The 16,992-nt window shown below is 38.9% G+C and overlaps 2 protein-coding genes across 5 annotated transcripts; both read left to right on the top strand.

The window, feature by feature from the left end:
• The first annotated feature begins 109 nt into the window (after nucleotides 1–109).
• kif11 (kinesin family member 11) lies at nucleotides 110–8,581 on the top strand. The gene is made up of 23 exons (XM_079457920.1): nucleotides 110–257; nucleotides 469–594; nucleotides 830–962; nucleotides 1,047–1,144; nucleotides 1,240–1,318; nucleotides 1,434–1,619; nucleotides 1,695–1,819; nucleotides 1,928–2,018; nucleotides 2,106–2,348; nucleotides 2,428–2,523; nucleotides 2,616–2,704; nucleotides 2,784–2,871; nucleotides 2,992–3,180; nucleotides 3,286–3,493; nucleotides 4,474–4,646; nucleotides 5,096–5,221; nucleotides 5,627–5,785; nucleotides 6,121–6,260; nucleotides 6,340–6,619; nucleotides 6,737–6,959; nucleotides 7,063–7,229; nucleotides 7,306–7,416; nucleotides 7,533–8,581. The coding sequence occupies exons 2-23, from the start codon at nucleotides 521–523 to the stop codon at nucleotides 7,641–7,643; spliced, it is 3,189 nt and encodes a 1,062-aa protein (XP_079314046.1). The 5' UTR covers nucleotides 110–257; nucleotides 469–520; the 3' UTR covers nucleotides 7,644–8,581.
• Nucleotides 8,582–8,874: 293 nt separating this feature from the next.
• slc22a15 (solute carrier family 22 member 15) lies at nucleotides 8,875–14,823 on the top strand. 4 transcript variants are annotated; one of them, XM_079457932.1, is made up of 12 exons: nucleotides 8,875–9,125; nucleotides 9,862–9,999; nucleotides 10,092–10,224; nucleotides 10,310–10,474; nucleotides 10,554–10,683; nucleotides 11,206–11,427; nucleotides 11,775–11,915; nucleotides 12,044–12,126; nucleotides 12,824–12,932; nucleotides 13,130–13,202; nucleotides 13,389–13,547; nucleotides 13,634–14,823. In XM_079457932.1, the coding sequence occupies exons 1-12, from the start codon at nucleotides 9,042–9,044 to the stop codon at nucleotides 13,688–13,690; spliced, it is 1,494 nt and encodes a 497-aa protein (XP_079314058.1). In that variant the 5' UTR covers nucleotides 8,875–9,041; the 3' UTR covers nucleotides 13,691–14,823. The 4 variants fall into 4 exon arrangements, with proteins under 4 accessions (XP_079314058.1, XP_079314056.1, XP_079314059.1 ...); XM_079457930.1 differs by having other exon boundaries at nucleotides 12,017–12,126; nucleotides 13,634–14,121; XM_079457933.1 differs by having other exon boundaries at nucleotides 8,886–9,125; nucleotides 11,206–11,418; nucleotides 13,634–14,121.
• Nucleotides 14,824–16,992: the final 2,169 nt, after the last annotated feature.

Raw genomic sequence — 16,992 nt, 5'->3', positions numbered from 1 at the left:
CACTCCACATTCCCGTGATGCATCAGCGCTAGATCGCCGCAACGTAAACCAATCAGAGGCCGGATGAGAAAATTCAGCACTCTGATTGGCTAAAGGCTGGAGATGCGCAATATTCAAAGTCAAGTAACTGCTGAGCTTGAAAACCCTTAGCGAGAGCCACAGTACATAGACGGCATAGAAATAAACCTCATTTCTGGACGGATTTTAAACGATTTTGGCGTATATTTGGTCTTCTTTAAAAGGACATCAATCTAACGGTACGTGCGCTTGCCGTTTCTGTTCTACCTTTACAAGTTTATTTTCGTGGTTTATTTACTTTAGGCGCCGTTTAGCATTGACAGTGCCAGTAATGTGCGGATATTTGTCATATAACCGTTTGACCATTTATATTCCTTGTTCTGTTTTTATTCTTTCAATCTGATTAAAGGCTTCGTTTTCTGATGCTAAATATCTGTATGGTTTTTAAAGGTTACTTTTAAAGGGCGTTTCAAATCTGGAGCACAGAAGACGGTCTTTTACCATGGCATCGTCTCAGATATCAACAGTGAAAAAAGATGAAAAGGGCAGAAATATACAAGTGGTTGTACGATGCAGGTGAATGTATATGCTATATTTTTGAAAAACACACACGTATATAAGTTATTCTGCTCACTCAAGTTTGTTTTTGATCTGAACTTTATTAATACATTATTAATTGACTTCCTTCTACATTTAACATTGTGTTTTTTGTTTACTTCTTTGTAATGGGAACTATATAGACATTATTCTATATAAACTCATTTTTTTCTGCTGTCTCATTGACATATTTCCATGTTTTTGTCATTTGCAGGCCATTCAACACTTTGGAGCGTAAATCTAACTCTCATACAGTTATTGATTGTGACCATAATCGAAAGGAGTTGATGGTCCGTACTGGAGGTGTTGCAGATAAAGCAGCCAGAAAAACATACACCTTTGATATGGTGAGTTTTTACCCAAATCTTCTCCGAAGTGAGAGAAATATTGCTATATACTGTTTTTAAAGGTCTTCTCTGAATTGGTTTTAGGTTTTTGGCCCTTCTGCTAAACAGATCGATGTGTACAAGAGTGTGGTTTGCCCTATTTTAGATGAGGTCATCCTGGGTTATAACTGTACGGTCTTTGCGTGAGTATCTTTAGTTATTACTTGAAATTATTAAGACCTGCTAATAGTTTTAGGTGCTGTGTTTTAACACCTGTGTCTTTTTTGTTTGTTTAAAGATATGGACAAACTGGGACAGGAAAAACCTTTACTATGGAGGGCGAGAGGTCACCTAATGATGAATTTACGTGGGAAGAGGTATGTTTCGAGGTCAAGGTTTTAATGCCATATCTGACACCCTTCCAGATGATAGTGTGTATCATTCAAGATTTCTTGTGATGTCCGTCTGATCGTTTAAATTTCTCCTCTTTAGGACCCTTTGGCTGGGATCATTCCCAGAACTCTTCATCAAATCTTTGAGAAATTGTCCAGTAACGGCACTGAGTTCTCTGTGAAAGTGTCTTTGCTGGAGATCTATAATGAGGAACTCTTTGACCTGCTCAGCCCTACTCCTGATGTCACAGAGAGATTACAACTGTTTGATGATCCCAGAAACAAGGTGCACTTTGTTTTTCAAATAATTTGCTGGAATGTTTAAAGATAATGTCAATATAACAGTGTGTGTATGTTTCAGAGGGGTGTGGTCATTAAAGGTCTCGAGGAGATCACAGTGCACAACAAGAACGAGGTGTATCAGATCCTGGAGAGAGGAGCAGCCAAAAGGAAGACGGCCTCCACCCTTATGAACGCTTACTCCAGGTAATCATATTAAACCAACTCCATTCATCTTCTAGAGGAAATACAGCTCAGGAAGTATTTGCATGATGGAGTTATTTAAACGTCCTTACTCTGCTTTGTTTTTACCAGTCGATCCCACTCTGTGTTCTCCGTGACCATTCACATGAAGGAGATCACACTGGATGGAGAAGAGCTTGTCAAAATTGGAAAACTGAACTTGGTGGGTCTTAACGCTTCAGACTATGGGATACAAGTAATATTTTTGTTTACATCTTGATCAAACCACCATGGTTCCATCTCTATTCAGGTGGATCTTGCAGGTAGCGAGAACATTGGACGATCTGGTGCTGTGGATAAGAGGGCGCGCGAAGCTGGCAACATCAACCAGTCTCTGCTGACTCTTGGTCGGGTCATCAAGGCTTTGGTGGAAAGAGGGCCTCACGTGCCCTACAGAGAGTCCAAACTCACCCGTATACTGCAAGATTCCCTTGGAGGTCGCACTAAAACCTCGATTATTGCCACAGTGTCTCCGGCCTCCATCAATCTTGAGGTGCGTTCCACTGCTGGACTCTCTCTTTCTTCTACCTATTTTCCTGTAAAGGATGTTGATTTTAATTTTTTCATTCTAGGAAACTCTGAGCACATTGGACTATGCTAATAGGGCCAAGAGTATCATGAACAAGCCAGAGGTCAACCAGAAACTGACCAAGAGAACGCTGATCAAGGTAAGTTTAGTTAACAATAGTGTTTAACACATTTTTATGGTGTCCTGTTTCTTATTTTGGTATTTGACACGAAAACATTCTTAATGTTGCAGGAATACACAGAAGAGATTGAGCGTTTGAAAAGAGATCTCGCTGCCACCCGTGATAAGCATGGAGTGTATCTCTCTCTTGACAACTATGAGTAAGTCAATATGGGAAATAAATTCAAATAGAACAGCCTAAATATTTGATGTTCTTTTGATAACACTGTCTGTTTGCAGGAGTATGAATAGTAAACTGATGTCTCAGGAGGAACAGATGACCGAGTACACGGAGCGAATTGTGGCAATGGAGGAGGAGCTCAAGAAGGCAATTTTTTAAGAAATATTTCTGCTTTTGTGTGTATATGTACTCTGGCTTAAAAAATGTTTTTAGTTTGGAATGTCACTAAGTGTTGTGAAGTGCTGATCATTTTGTTTGCGTTGGCAGATTATGGAGTTGTTCACAGACAGTAAGCAGAAATTGGAACAGTGCACTGAGGACCTGCAGAGTAAGAACCAAATACTGGAGGAGGCCCACAAGGACCTAACTGAGACCAGGCATCGCCTGACTCAGGAGGAATTCATTGCTATACAGCTCAAGAACAATGAGGGCCAGCTATACAGCACTGCTGACCAGGTCAGTGAGATGATAAAGTATTAAGAAGCTTTGTGCAAGTTACTGTGTTGTGTGTGCAAGAGAAACACATCTGCACACCATCCTAACCTGCTTTCTCTCATACAGCTGTTGATTACGGCTGAGGCCAGCACACAGGATGTTAGTGGTCTTCATGCTAAGTTACAGCGAAAGAAAGATGTGGAACTTCATAACACTGAAGTCCAACAGAGCTTTGCCCAGTCCATGGAGAACTGCTATAACGGCATGCAGACAACACTACAAGAGCAGGGCCACAAACACTCGGCTATCATTGACTATTACCGATCTTCAGTGGGTGAGGAAGAACACTTATTTCCCCATGTTTTACTCCTGACTGCATATGCAGGCAAACTCTCAGAACGTGCCTTTTCGGTCGAAAAACAATGATCTTTTCAAAGAGGCAACCAAAAGAGCAGCGTGCAACACCTCGCGCTTTTGAACCGAAAAGGCACATTTTCTGTGTGATTGGCCGCATAGTTTTTTTTATGTTGCCAGGTTACTACCGAAACCGCAGTCCTGTTTGTCAAGGATTAAAGCGCGAACGCTCTAGTTTCTGGTAAATGTCATATTATCAGAAACTTCAGAAGGGTACAAGCAGAGGGCGTCGACTTTTTGAATCTCCAAAAAGTGCATCCATCGATCAAAGAACTGCTCGACACGGATCGTGGTCTTAACAAAGGAGTTCTGAAGCAAATTTGATACGTTGTGTTCCCAACCCATCTCCCCCCCCCCCCCCCCCGTTTGTGCGTGAACCTAGATTTTTTTTCCGGTAAATGACGCTGGCGTGTTGTGCTGAACGAGGCAATTTTCGTTTAGTTGCAATAGGATGTCGTCTCTGGGGGGGCCCTTTCGTCGACCGTCGTTTGCCGGAAAAAGAAGCTTGTGGTTCACACAGCATAAGGATCACAGAAGCTAGACATCAACGTTAATCGCACTGTCAGTATGGATATTCCTCTTAATTAAACGCATGGATTTGCTTCAGAAGACCTTTGTTTGCACTTTTTGGAGCTTCAAAAAGTAAACAACCATTCACTCCCATTCTATCGCTTGGAAGTAAAAGGATACGTGGTATTATTACTAGGACTGCATTATTCTTCAAGAAGAAAATCATATTCCGTGAGGGTGAATAAAACATGGGTCAATTTTGTTTTTACTATGAAATATCCATTTAGCTTAAGTAAAAACTAGAAAAAAGCTAGTATAATTACATAACTGAAGTAGTCTGCAGCCTTTTTGTTTCCACTTTCCCTAGTTGATTTTTGTTTTGTTTTTTAGGTGAGCTGCTGACAGTGAACAGCAGGACATTTAAGGAGACTTTAGGTGCTGTGTGTGAATCGTACAGCACTATCAAAAGTTCTGTTGGTAAAGGTGTGGAGCGGTGTATGGAACGAGTGCTACAACAGGAGAAACTTTCACAGGAGGCTCAAAACAGTATGCTGGAAATACTGGTGCGGACTTTGACATTTTACATAAAAATATCATATTGCGTAATATTTCTTTAAAATTGATTACATTCTTATTTGCCACTAATGGTTTTCAGAGCTAGAGAAAATGTGCATGCCGTAATGGTTTGCCATAACTGAATGACTTTACGTAACTTTTTGAAGCATTTCATGTAGCAGAGAGACTGGTTAGACAGACAGTGAAGCTTGTCTTTCCCAGAAAATATTTTGGTTATAGTATTGTGCGTTTTTAATATTATTTGAATAGTTTAAAAGTTAAGTTGTTATAGTACAGCATTTAGACACTTAATGCTTATCACATTTTCTTCAATGTCATTCAGCTGTTTTGCAAACAAGCACAAAAGTAAAAAAGAATTGGATGGATTTTAATTTTGGTTTCATTCATCTAAAAAGCCGTTGCTTTTATTTAGACGTGCCTTTTAATATCTTATTAGGATGAACACAAACAACATCTAGAAGAGGTTCTGGTTGCCCAAGCAGTGCCAGGCATCAGATCGATCATGGCTATGAATGACAGTTTGATGCAAACCCTTCACAGCTACCACACGCTTACTGAACAGGTATGTGTAAGAAGAACCAATTGACATTATTTGCCAATGTTTTTGTTTGATTGTAATCGCAATCTAATAGGGATGTAACTATCAAAATCTCACGGTGCGATTATACCAAGGTTTAAAGCCTGCAGTACGTTGTTTATTGCAATATTTAAAATGGCAAATGATGACTTTGAAACGTCCCATAAGCATCCTCTTGGTCCTATAATCATAAATGATGCTTAGAGGTATGAATTATAGAATGAGATGGGTAAAATCCCTTTTATAAAATAATTGCACCAGATGGACCTTGCCAAAGGTACAATCTTTAATTTTTTCTAACATTCTCTGTTACGCCCAGAAGATATCGATAATATTGTTAATTCCCTACAAGATAATCATTAAGACTTAAGACATAAAATCCTTTCACAGATGCAAGGTCTGAAGACCGAAATGATGTCGTTTTTCAACTCCTCCGTTGAATCTTTGGCCAGTATGAGAGAGAGTGCCGTGCAGGGCTTCAGCGCTCTGCGTACTGAAAACGACAAGCTCAAACAGCAGATTAGCCAAGCTGGAAACAACCACCAGGCGGTAGGTCTACTTGCCATGACACATTCTTGGAAACCGTTGTGCTGGAACGGATAACAAAGCAATCATGCTTGACATTACAGCATACACATTTCCGTCAAGTTGATTGACTCCGATGTTTACCAACTTTGTGGGCTCTAAATGTAATCGATAAACTGCAATTAATTTGGGCTGTTTCTGTAAACTTGAAACGCTGAGAATACTTCATTGTTAAGGAGTTTGTTGTCCAAACTAAGCCACTAAAAAGATGGTGGTGGACTAAAGCATTTGCACGCCAACCAGCTCTATCATGACTTGGTTATTAGATGGCGCTGTAATAACTGTATTTCTCTCTACAGCGTGTGTCCCAGCTGGTTCAGTGTTTGCAGGACCAAATGAATCTCTTGGCTTTGGAAACTCAGACAGACTTGGAGGGTCTCGAACAGGCAACTGCTGCCCAGATCATGCCACTAGAAACTCTGCAGAGCTCCGTACAGAGGTGAGAGGAGATCCACGTGTACCTTCAGTTCTCAAGATTTCCTGCAACACAGTGTTAACAAATCTCGTTTTTATAACAGTAAGTGCATGGCAGCAGAGGAGGACACCGTGTCTGTTTGTGCTCGGCTGGGTTCTTCCGTGGATGGAGTGATGTCAGAGATGAATGCAGCCACAGAAGAGGGAGAGCGGGCATTGGAAGAGTGTGTCGGTTATTGCGGACACCTGAAGATGTCATTGGACTCTCTGACTGAGTCGGGACTCAAGTGGTGTCACGACGCAAGAGACCTGACTGAGAATAAAACTCAGGAACAGCTGAATCTTGTCAGAGAGACAGACACGGCTGTGCAAGATCTAATGAAGGTTTGATTTTCCTGTTTGCTGGCAATTTTTATGAATATATTTATGTATTAGTTTAGTCTAGTGTGTTTTTACCACCTTTGTGAAATCTAAGAAAATACTTATTTTATGTGTGCACAGTCCGTAGAAGAAACCGGGGAGAATGCTATTCAGGACTGTGAAGCTAGTCTGAGTCAAATGCAGCAGGAAGTGGAAGGAATCCTGGGTCGTGTGGAATTGCAGACGGGCAAAGATGAGGCCACATTGCTTGAGCACAGAGAGACCCTCTCCTCCATCAGCACTCAGGCACTGGACACCGTACACAACTTCCTCAGCTCTGAGCTCCGACAAGATTTTCCAACAGGTGAGAAAAGCTGAGAGCACTTGTATTGTAATAAATGAGCATTTCTGAGTAAACTGGTAGTGGTGGTAGTAGTAGTATTAATAAAGTGTTTGTGTCATTGCAGGAACAACCCCTCAGCGTAAGGAGTATCCATACCCGCGTGTTCTAAACAAGCCTAGGAGCCGAGAGGAACTGGAGGAGGAGTTCCGAGCTCAGCAGGAAGAGCTTCAGAGCGCCCTGAACCAGTGTGAGACTGTTATAGAAGAAGATGAGGAAAGGCCTCTTGATCAGGTACCATGAAGCTTATGAGATGTATTTTGTAATGTATTTATTTGGACCTATGGCTAACTTTTTGAATCTGCTGTAGGACTCTCTGGATGATGAAGTCAGTGTTTTTAGCGATGGAAACACCACAGAACTGTCTTACTCTGATGAGAACTTGAGGTGTTATGAAAACGGAAGGGTTCCCTTCTTCAAGGTAAGACGTTTGAACATCTCTCGTATAAGATGACATGGTTTATACTTTAGTGTGAAGTGCATATTGAATATTTGTTGGTTAAATTCCTGACTAAATATTTTCTCTTTCCCAAATAGAAGAAAGGCAAGAAGGAAAATGGCAATAAGTCTCTAAACCGTTCAAAGGTTGAGAATGAGAGCATGTGTTCGCCACCCCGTTCTAAACTACCACTGAGGTGTCAGAATTAACACACATTGTTTGTTTTTATCCTCAATTTTATATGTCAAATAGCATTAGTTTTAGCTTGAATGTCTCTTTCAACATGAATTGTGAGTGTCTACCTTTTATATGTCTGTTTGGTTACCTCATTGTCACAGTTTTTAAATAATAAATAACTAATGTTATGTTCCGGGTGATTGGGTTACTTTGCTTATTACTAGAGTTTAGATTTTTGTGTTCTTTGCGCATTGTATCTGTTATGGTTTAATTACTAAAAGAAAAACCCACTCCACCTATAATAAAGTATTTTAAAAGTATGGTTAATTTTTCAAAGTCTTGATGTATAAAGTTCTTAATGTTATCTATTATATTCACTCTGCGATTGTGTAATATTGGTGCTTATGTGTGCAGCCATGTTATATTTTAGTCTACAATTCTTGTAAATTGAACAGCTTGTTGAGGTAAAAGACATTCAAATGGTTAATTTAATAAAGATTTCAATCTTGCAAAGGCCGCTTTATTAAGTCATTGCACTTGCTAAAATAGGCATCAAGCGAATTTTGGGGTTACCTTATTTCGGTCTAGTGGTTATGGGGTCAATTGATTTGAAAGTATTCTTACTACAGGGTGTTGAAACGATATAAGAATATCGGTTATAACAACCAATAGTTCGACTTAAGAACAAAGTCAAGCAGGTTTACATATTATTTCAAAATAAATGTATAATTATTCCCACTATAGTTCATTATTTTACATTTAGTTCACCCAAAAATGAAAATTGTCATCTGTTTGCTCCCCAAGTTGTTTCAAACTTGTATACATTTCCTTGTTCTGTTGAACGCAAAGACATTTGGAAGAAATTTTGCTATTTTCAGTTCTGGGACATCACTACCATAGTAGAAGTATAATTTTTTTCTATTGAACACAAAATGAGATGTTTTGTGACATTTTGTGAATTTAGGAAAGCAAACCATTCTGAGGCACCTTTGACTAACGTTACCATTTTTAACCATCCTACAATGAAGTCCCGGAAGTGACAGAATTTTCATTTTTGGGTGAACTTTCCCTTTAACATTTAGGTTATAATCATGTATAACAACCACATTAATTCATTGTCCATCGAAAGTGCTACAATTTAAAAGCGTCTTCGTTTTAACTGACGTCAAAGTACCGCGAGAGCAATTCCAGCACACGCGGTAGTGGTCTGCTTTTGAAGCGCTCTCGCGTTACTCTTAAATCCCCGCCTCACATTTCTGTGGTCCAATCAGAACGGCGCACTGTGACACGTGTTTAAATCTTCCTTCGTTCTTCGTATGCATAGGGGAAGCGGACTGAAGCCAAACATCTGAAGCTGAAGTCTCAATTAAAAGGATTAAAAATGTTAGATTCGTACTGTATATGATGCGATGCGATGATTTTACCCTGGAATGGATTTAGAAGAAGCTTTTCAGACGGTTGGGGAATTCGGCAGACATCAGAAGCGGATGGTGACCGTCCTGATTTTTCTACAGGTAAGTGATGATGCAGGCAGATACACAAAACTGTCACGTGCACGTGTTGGTAAATATCTTCGCTTTTCTTGCGCAAATGGTACAGAAAAGCCAAACGTGTACGCAAAACGTGTGTTCGTGAAATCTCTGTTATCAGGATTCAAAGTAGCACCTTATCTATCCATATGGATTTGGCTTGATTTGACTACGTACAGTAAATATTTACTTTACACATAGGCACCAGAAACGACCACGTGTCATCTTTATAGAGCACAGCATTCTTTTCATTCTTGGTATTTGATTTTAAGAACATTTCCTGTCCAGAATGCAACTTGATAGTTTTATATGTTTAGATGAGTTTGAAGTAACATGTTAACGTGATAGTTCGCCCAAAAATGTTCTGTCATTATTTACTAACCCTCTTGTTATTTCAAACCTTTGACTTTCTTTCTTTCTTTCTTTCCCAGAACGTAAAGAAGATATTTTGAATAAAGTTAATGACCAAAAAGCACTGTCCCCCATTCACTTCTATTGTATGGACACAAAACCAATGCAAGTGAATGGAGGCCAGTTAGCAACATTCTTCAAAATATCTTCGTTTGCGTTCTGCTGATGATAGAAAGTCACACAGGTTTGAAATGACAAGAGGGTGAATAAATCATGACAGAATCTTCATTTTTGTGTAAACCATCACTTTAAGCTGAACATGAGATAATTCGATTCTGAGCAACTTATAAACATATCTGTCTTTTTAAAGATTTATATGGCATTCCAGTCCATGCTGATAGTTTTAGTGGGTGCTGCGCCCGAGTATCACATACATCCTGTTACTGAAGCTGGGGATACAACTAAAGGAGTGACATTTACTGAGGATGTCAGCTCTATTGTGTCAGAGGTAGCCATGTTCCTTTTCTTTCTACAAGATACATGTATGCTTTTAAAGAAGACCAATGTGTTTATCTTTGCCTTTATTTTGTACCCTTGCAGTGGTTTCTGGTCAATGAACAAGCCTATAAGGTGAGACTGGCAGGGTCCCTTTTCTTCGCAGGTGTCCTGATAGGAAACGTCCTGTTTGGACCCCTTTCTGATAAGATCGGAAGAAAGCCGGTTTTTCTTACCGGTAGGGTGAACATGAATCCGTTAAACCTTATACACAGTTAGTCTATGGAGAACATTTATGTGACTTGTTTACATGTTTCTCTCAGGTCTGTTTTTTGAAGTCTTGTTTGGGTATGGCACTGCATTAGCCCCCAGTTATGAAGTCTTCGCCTTGTCCCGCCTGTTGGTAGGGTTGATGAATGGAGGCATGGCTTTGGTCTGCTTCGTCCTCACTCAGGAATATGTGGGAAAGTCGTACTGGGCAATGACAGGTTCACAGACTTTTAGTCCGAATCAATATTCTACATGAATAGGTATGTAACACTGATTTGGTTTTTTTGTGTATTCCAGGAACCCTGACTAACATGACCTTCGCAGTGGGCATCTCCCTGTTCGCAGCTTTAGGTTATTGTATCCGGCCTTGGAGGAGCTTGGCAACTGCCGCCAACTGTCCTGGACTTTTGCTCTTCCTGCTTTGCGTGTGAGTGTACTGTTTGATCGCTGCTGTCCTGGCAGCATGACAATCAAGGATTTGTTTATAGTGAAAGTGTGCTACGTAAAGCTCCTTTTGGTGATGTTTTGAGAACCATTATAGCCTTAGTGAGGGTGTAACCTAGACAGAAATTCAAGTAAGTCACCCTCGAGTTATACATTTCTTTGTTTGTGTTATAAACACAAAGAAATATATAATTTGAAGAATGCTTCTAACCAAACTTGGCCACCATTGACAACCATAGTAGGAAATATTACGAGGGTAGTCAAAAGTGCCCTGGAACTGTTTGCTTTCCTACGATTTGTGTTCTTCAGAACAAATAAGTTTATACATATTTGGAACATCTCCAGAGTAAGTAAATGATGGCAGAATTATTTAGAAGTACTTAAACAATTGCTACCCTTGAAAGCTTAAAAAAATCATAACCCCCTTTAATATTGAAATATGAGAGCGTGTCTACACCGATAATTTTCAGATCATTCTGTAATTGGTGAGTTATCATATTTTCAGGACTCTGCCAGAATCTCCACGCTGGCTGTATTCTCAGGGTCATACGAAGCAGGCTGAGGACATTCTGCAGTATTTCGCTGTGAGGAACGGCAAAGGCAGAATTCCAATTAAACTCCGCCGGACCGTCAGCGCTAGCGGTCCTGGTGGATCCAGTCCTGGGGTTTTCCAGCTGGTCACACATCCCGTACTACGCTGGAGAACTGTGGTGCTCATGTATGTTTGGTGAGCACTGCAGCAATATCATTGTTTAGCATTACACACTATGCTTTCTCATTATTTTCTGTTTGGTCTGTTGATACCCCTAACCATAAATTTGAAGAATTTTGTTAGCACTTTATTTTACAGTCCTCTTCTACATGTATGTACTATGTACATGTACCCGTATTATTTCTACAACCCTTTAAGTAACCCTATCCCATATTAAGCCGATGGTCACCATTATTGTTGGGTGCAAGTGCACATACTCTAAAATAAAGTTTAACCATTTTTATTGTCAAAAGCTGGTCGTTATTTGTCTTCGAAGGTATGTAATAACTTTGTATTTTACTGTGCATGTGTGTATATTGCAGGTATGTCTGTAGCCTTGTGTATTACGGGTTGACCCTCAATGCCAGTGAAGATAAAGGAAATCGCTATCTTAGTGTTGCTATGTATGGGTTGGTGGAACTTCCTGCTTACCCTCTCTGCATGTACTTCATTAACAAACCGTGGTAAATACTCTCACACCATTTAACTTCTGCAATGTTCAGCTCTCTCACGCTCATGTTTATTGATATGCATCTATGATGTAATCCATACCTTCATTTAGTAGGTGTGTGTGTGTGTGGTTTTATTTCAGGGCAGGGAGGCGGAAGTCATTGGCTGTCTTTCTTGCCTTTTCTGGTGTGTCTTGTCTGCTCACGATGGTTGTACCTGTCTCAGGTAATCAGTTGTTAAGATAAATAAAATAACATTTATGACAATTCAATTCTACGGTTTGGTTCAGGTTATCTGCCATATAGCTTAACATAAAAATAAACACTACAAAATGAAGTGGTGTGTAACAGGATGTGTGCGCCACATTGGCATTATCAACTTTTTTCTTTTTATTAAGCCTCGACATTTTCTTTTAAAACGTGTGTTGTTGTTCTGTTGCAACAAAACAGACGTAAGCAACTTCAGTGACAAGCTGAGACTTGTGTAAGCACGGTTAAAGCCTCCAGTCATAGCCTTGCGGGTGCAAAAGTAGTTTATTTGCATTGTACAGTCGCCCTAAAAAGTATTGTATTAGATAATAAATTATCAAAGCATTATTCATTCGTTTAAAAGGAAATACGGCACAACCAAGCTTTTCAAAGAATGTATTTCAGGAAACTTGGGGGGGTTAAGGTTATGAAACTTCAAGACCGTATTCTGGAAAATTCTGCTTTAGTGTCACAAGTTTAATAGCTATGGTGATGAACTGGCTGTGAGTAACATCTAGACAAAAATCCAGTTAAAAGTAATAGCAAAAATTATTCAGAATTTTTGTTGTTTCCAGACTTTTGTAATCTTTGCAAACTTTCCTTTTTAATGCAATGGTTAAAGTTAACATTTACACTGTATATAATTTCTTTTTACACACCGTTTGCTTTTTCAGGGTCCTTTCTGAATGCCACATCACTGGCTCTAGTGGGAAAACTGATGGTCAGTGCAGCATTTAATATTGTTTATGTTTACACATCAGAGCTCTACCCAACCGTGATCAGGTACGGACAGCACTAAATGTTTAATGTAACGCCCTTGTGGTGCTGCTCTTATCTATTTGCTTTTTTATAGTAGATATGTGTATTAAAATAGTGTAAACTGTTGTAGAGTTGGATCCATGCTAAAGCAAACACTGCCCTCTAGTGTTCATTGTGCTACATTGGATTGAATCTAATTTGTGTGTGTGTGTGTGTGTTAGGAATGCAGGGTTGGGTGTGTGTTCCATGTCCTGTAGAGTAGGAGGGATTTTGGCTCCATTTGTGCCGAGCATGGTGAGCAACTATACACATAGTTTATTTAATTGCTGATTCTAATTCTTTAGGTATATGCTTTCCTGCAATTGAATACGTTAATGCATAATTGCTTGAATAACTTAATTTTCCTTTCATCTGTGATTTTGTGTTAACATCTTTTATATATTAAATGGTTATGCATTGATTTTTGGTTCTATTGTCCAGAGATCACTGCATGCCTCTTTGCCGTTTATGGTGTTCTGTTTGAGCGGTTTATCAGCGGGCTGCCTCGGGCTCTTACTGCCGGAAACCCTCGATAAACCTTCAGCGGAAACACTAGATGAACTTTCCAGCCCCGCCTATCAGCGAATATTAGAGCCACAGGTAACCGTGATGCACAGCATTGGTTTACACTGCTAAGTATTACCATATAATGATCTAATTGGATTGCCTTATTTGTGTCTTATCAGGTACACCTCTTAGAGGAAAAGCATTTATCTGACAACAACGAGGCAGATAGTGATTGAACCTTGGACTTTAACAATTTCTTTTGCCAGTTTATGAACATCCGTGACCACAGTGACTTGTGTTCTATTATTGTGCCAAGCGCAGATTCAAACACTCACACACTACAGGTCCCTTTAATCTACTTTGATCATCAGTACATACGATTTTTGAATAGTAAAAATGGACCAGATATTCATTCCTTATTGTGTCTCTCACAATTTCTCATACTTTAATGTTTACTGCCATTTCAGACCTGCAATTTATACGTAACGTGACTATATTTGTGAGTGTGCATTTGTTATCATTTGTCAAAAATGGTTTGGGAGATTGCAGATTTTGTTGATACTGGATGTTTTTATAGCGGTGTAGGCAGGCGAGATTGAATAAGTGTATATTTCTGTACATTAATGAACACTATTTTAAAAGATTTTAAATAAATGCTTCAAGTATAAGTGTCTGTGTGCTTACCTGCCTATGACCAACAGATGGCGCTTTGCTGAGAGCAGTTTTTCTGAACTTAGATCACCTTTGACCCGTTCCTCAAGGTGATGTCAGCATTGACGCAGATGAACGGTGTTCAGGTAAACCACAGAAAATGGGAGCTGGAAGCTTTAAAGAAGCCGATGCACAACAACCAACCACAAACCTGTTTTTCCTTTGTTTCCGTCGAGGTTTCCTTGCTGTAATCGCAGCCTGTGGCACTGCGTGAAGCTGACAGAACAGGTTAAGAGAGCAGGACTAATAACTGTTTTCATTCTTAAACGCCTGTGTCTTCCTGCAAGGCCTGGCGGGTGTTATATCACAGGGAGATAAATAGCAGTTACAGAGGGTGTGGTCTTCTGACTGCATCATTTATATTTATACCCTGTGTTCAACCAAACCAAATAAATTTGTTATTGTCTGTCGCAGACATTATAATAATTACATGGTTTGCATCCCACCGAGGTCAGAGAACAAGTAAAAGACGACTCGAATTGAAAGCTCTCCATTTCTTTTCATGTTAAAAATCTAATTAAATGTCAATTACTGAGCAAGTAAATAAGAAATCTGTGTTCAAATCTTTTGCATTTGTACGCTTACAATTTTTTTTGTGGGAATTGACAAATTGACATGATTAGATTTCAAAATATGTAAAATAAATTGTATGTAAAGCAATGCAGTTTTATATTTAATGACTTTAGAGTCCAATGCTACGGCCTGCGTCTTTAATATGCAGTAGTTGGTTAGTGTATGTTTCGTTAGACATTTCCTTTCCCTCTTTTTCTATGCGTTCTACTTGCCAAAATCAAAATTCTATTTTTTATTCACCGACAATGCAACCTAATCCCAATAGTCAGAGTTCTATCCATTTTCTTTCTGGTGATTCTATTTATTTGTAAATACAACACAATATACCTTTGAATGTCCGTTTTATGTAGGTGCGTGGATGATTTGACCACATTTGTTTCTATTTTTGACTACAATTTCTTCATTAAATTTTTTTCATTAAGTTGGATAAGATTCACATAAGAAAAAACTGAATTCAGTTTTCAGAAAGATGTGGTTCCCACTAATCAGTAAAACAGAATAAAAGCTACTGGATTTTTCTTAGGAAAGCCATACAGTATATGCCTGGGGTGAAGTCACTTCCTTGTGTTCAGCACATAAACACATGCAGAACGCACAACTGACACCTGGTAGAGAAAAGTACCTTCTTTTCAATATCACATCGGTATCTGTCTACTAATGTGGGTGTGGAAAGTGAATACATGAAGGTGTTAGAGAGAGGTGAGCCATAAACGCAGGTATGAAGCCTGAGGAGGAAGCCAGATTTCTGAAAAATCATAGAACAATATGACCTGAGACTGAACTTACGAGAAAGATGCTGCAGGTCAAAACTACTTGTGTCTGAATAGATGAGCAAATGAATTTCTGAAAATAATGAATGTAGAATAATGCATGAAAATACCTTAAAAGGAGCGTTCACTCAAAAAAAGAAAATTCTTGCATAATTTATTCACGTCTTTCCCAACATTTATGACTTTCTCTCGTGAAAGACAAAATAAGATATTTTGAGAAATCGCTACGAAGGAAGTCAATGGGCTTCATTGTTGTTTGGTTGCTAGCGTTCTTTAAAGTGTCTTCAAAACATTTAATATATAGCATTCTTCTGAAGAAGGAAAAGTCAAACAGGGTTGGAATGATGTGTAAGTAAATTATGAACTGAACCTTTGATGAACTTACGCAACCGTTGGCGAACTCAACCTTTAAAGGTCCAATGTGTAAAATGTAGCGGCATCTAGTGGTGAGGTTGAAAATGCATTGAAGCACATTTGAAGCTCTATGGTGGCTGACTTAAGATATCATGTCATGTTTTTGTTCCTTTGCTGAAGGAGATAACATTTATAAAATGCACTCTGTAGAGCAATTGTCAGTTTAGGGCTACTGTAGAAACAACATTGTGAATTTCATGTAAGGAGACCCGCGGTTTATGTTATTATATATTACATTATATATGAATATTGTATTGCATTTCTGTCAATATCCTTCAAAAAATTACACATTGGACCAATTTCATGTTTGTATCATACAAAACAGATATTTAATATATTTCACAAGATTAAATAAGGACTATTTACTGAAGCTTTTTAGTAGATTCACTGAATATTTCCTTAAACATCAAAAACTGTTTATAGCTTTTCATAATACAGTAGATGTGCTAGAGTTCTGGGCACAGTGGCTATACAGTAACAATATATGAATAATAAATAATAATACATTTTGTAAATTGTTACATGTTTGTAACACATAATTGCTGAATTTAATTATTTTAATTCATAATGATCCATGACGTGTCTTGCTTTCTTGACATTTCCTTTCAGGGATCAGATGTTGAATGGTGACAGGATGTAGGGTTTCAACATTTATAATATTTCTATATATACAAATGCTTCTAGCATGCCAAACGGGTCTTAACAGAATCAAATTTAAACTGTTTTCTATGATATCAGGCCAGAGACTTCTATTGACAGTCACCTTCAAACTGACGTTCGTGACACACCGTAACTGATTAGCATCTGGTTTGATGACAGATCCTTGAATTCAGAAGGCATCTTAGTGCAGCTGTAGTCCCTATCTAAAACTGCATGGAACTCCCCTTTGAAGACGCTCGGTCAGGCTGAACCTATTCATTTGTTTACATTGTTTCAGCATCAATGCCAGCTTATGCCGATATGACGACAGAGTGCTTATGGGCGCAGTATGTATTATTGCGTCGATTCTTCTTTATTAATACATGTCAGTCACCTCGGAATTGAACCCTGAAAAACCTTCCCCACCTTCA

The sequence above is a fragment of the Barbatula barbatula genome (assembly GCF_947034865.1).
Source record: "Barbatula barbatula genome assembly, chromosome: 6".
In the NCBI taxonomy this organism is placed as follows: Eukaryota; Metazoa; Chordata; class Actinopteri; order Cypriniformes; family Nemacheilidae; genus Barbatula; species Barbatula barbatula.
This window is presented reverse-complemented; position numbering and strand designations above follow the sequence as displayed.

Bases quoted from the DNA above. Each gene is read 5' to 3' on its own strand.
- kif11 (XM_079457920.1), top strand. From the start codon at position 521: ATGGCATCGTCTCAGATATCAACAGTGAAAAAAGATGAAAAGGGCAGA. The intron at 963-1,046 runs GTGAGTTTTTAC...AATTGGTTTTAG, and splicing joins AAACATACACCTTTGATATG to GTTTTTGGCCCTTCTGCTAA. The intron at 6,620-6,736 runs GTTTGATTTTCC...ATGTGTGCACAG, and splicing joins CTGTGCAAGATCTAATGAAG to TCCGTAGAAGAAACCGGGGA.
- slc22a15 (XM_079457930.1), top strand. From the start codon at position 9,042: ATGGATTTAGAAGAAGCTTTTCAGACGGTTGGGGAATTCGGCAGACAT. The intron at 10,225-10,309 runs GTAGGGTGAACA...TGTTTCTCTCAG, and splicing joins AAAGCCGGTTTTTCTTACCG to GTCTGTTTTTTGAAGTCTTG. The intron at 10,684-11,205 runs GTGAGTGTACTG...TCATATTTTCAG, and splicing joins TTGCTCTTCCTGCTTTGCGT to GACTCTGCCAGAATCTCCAC.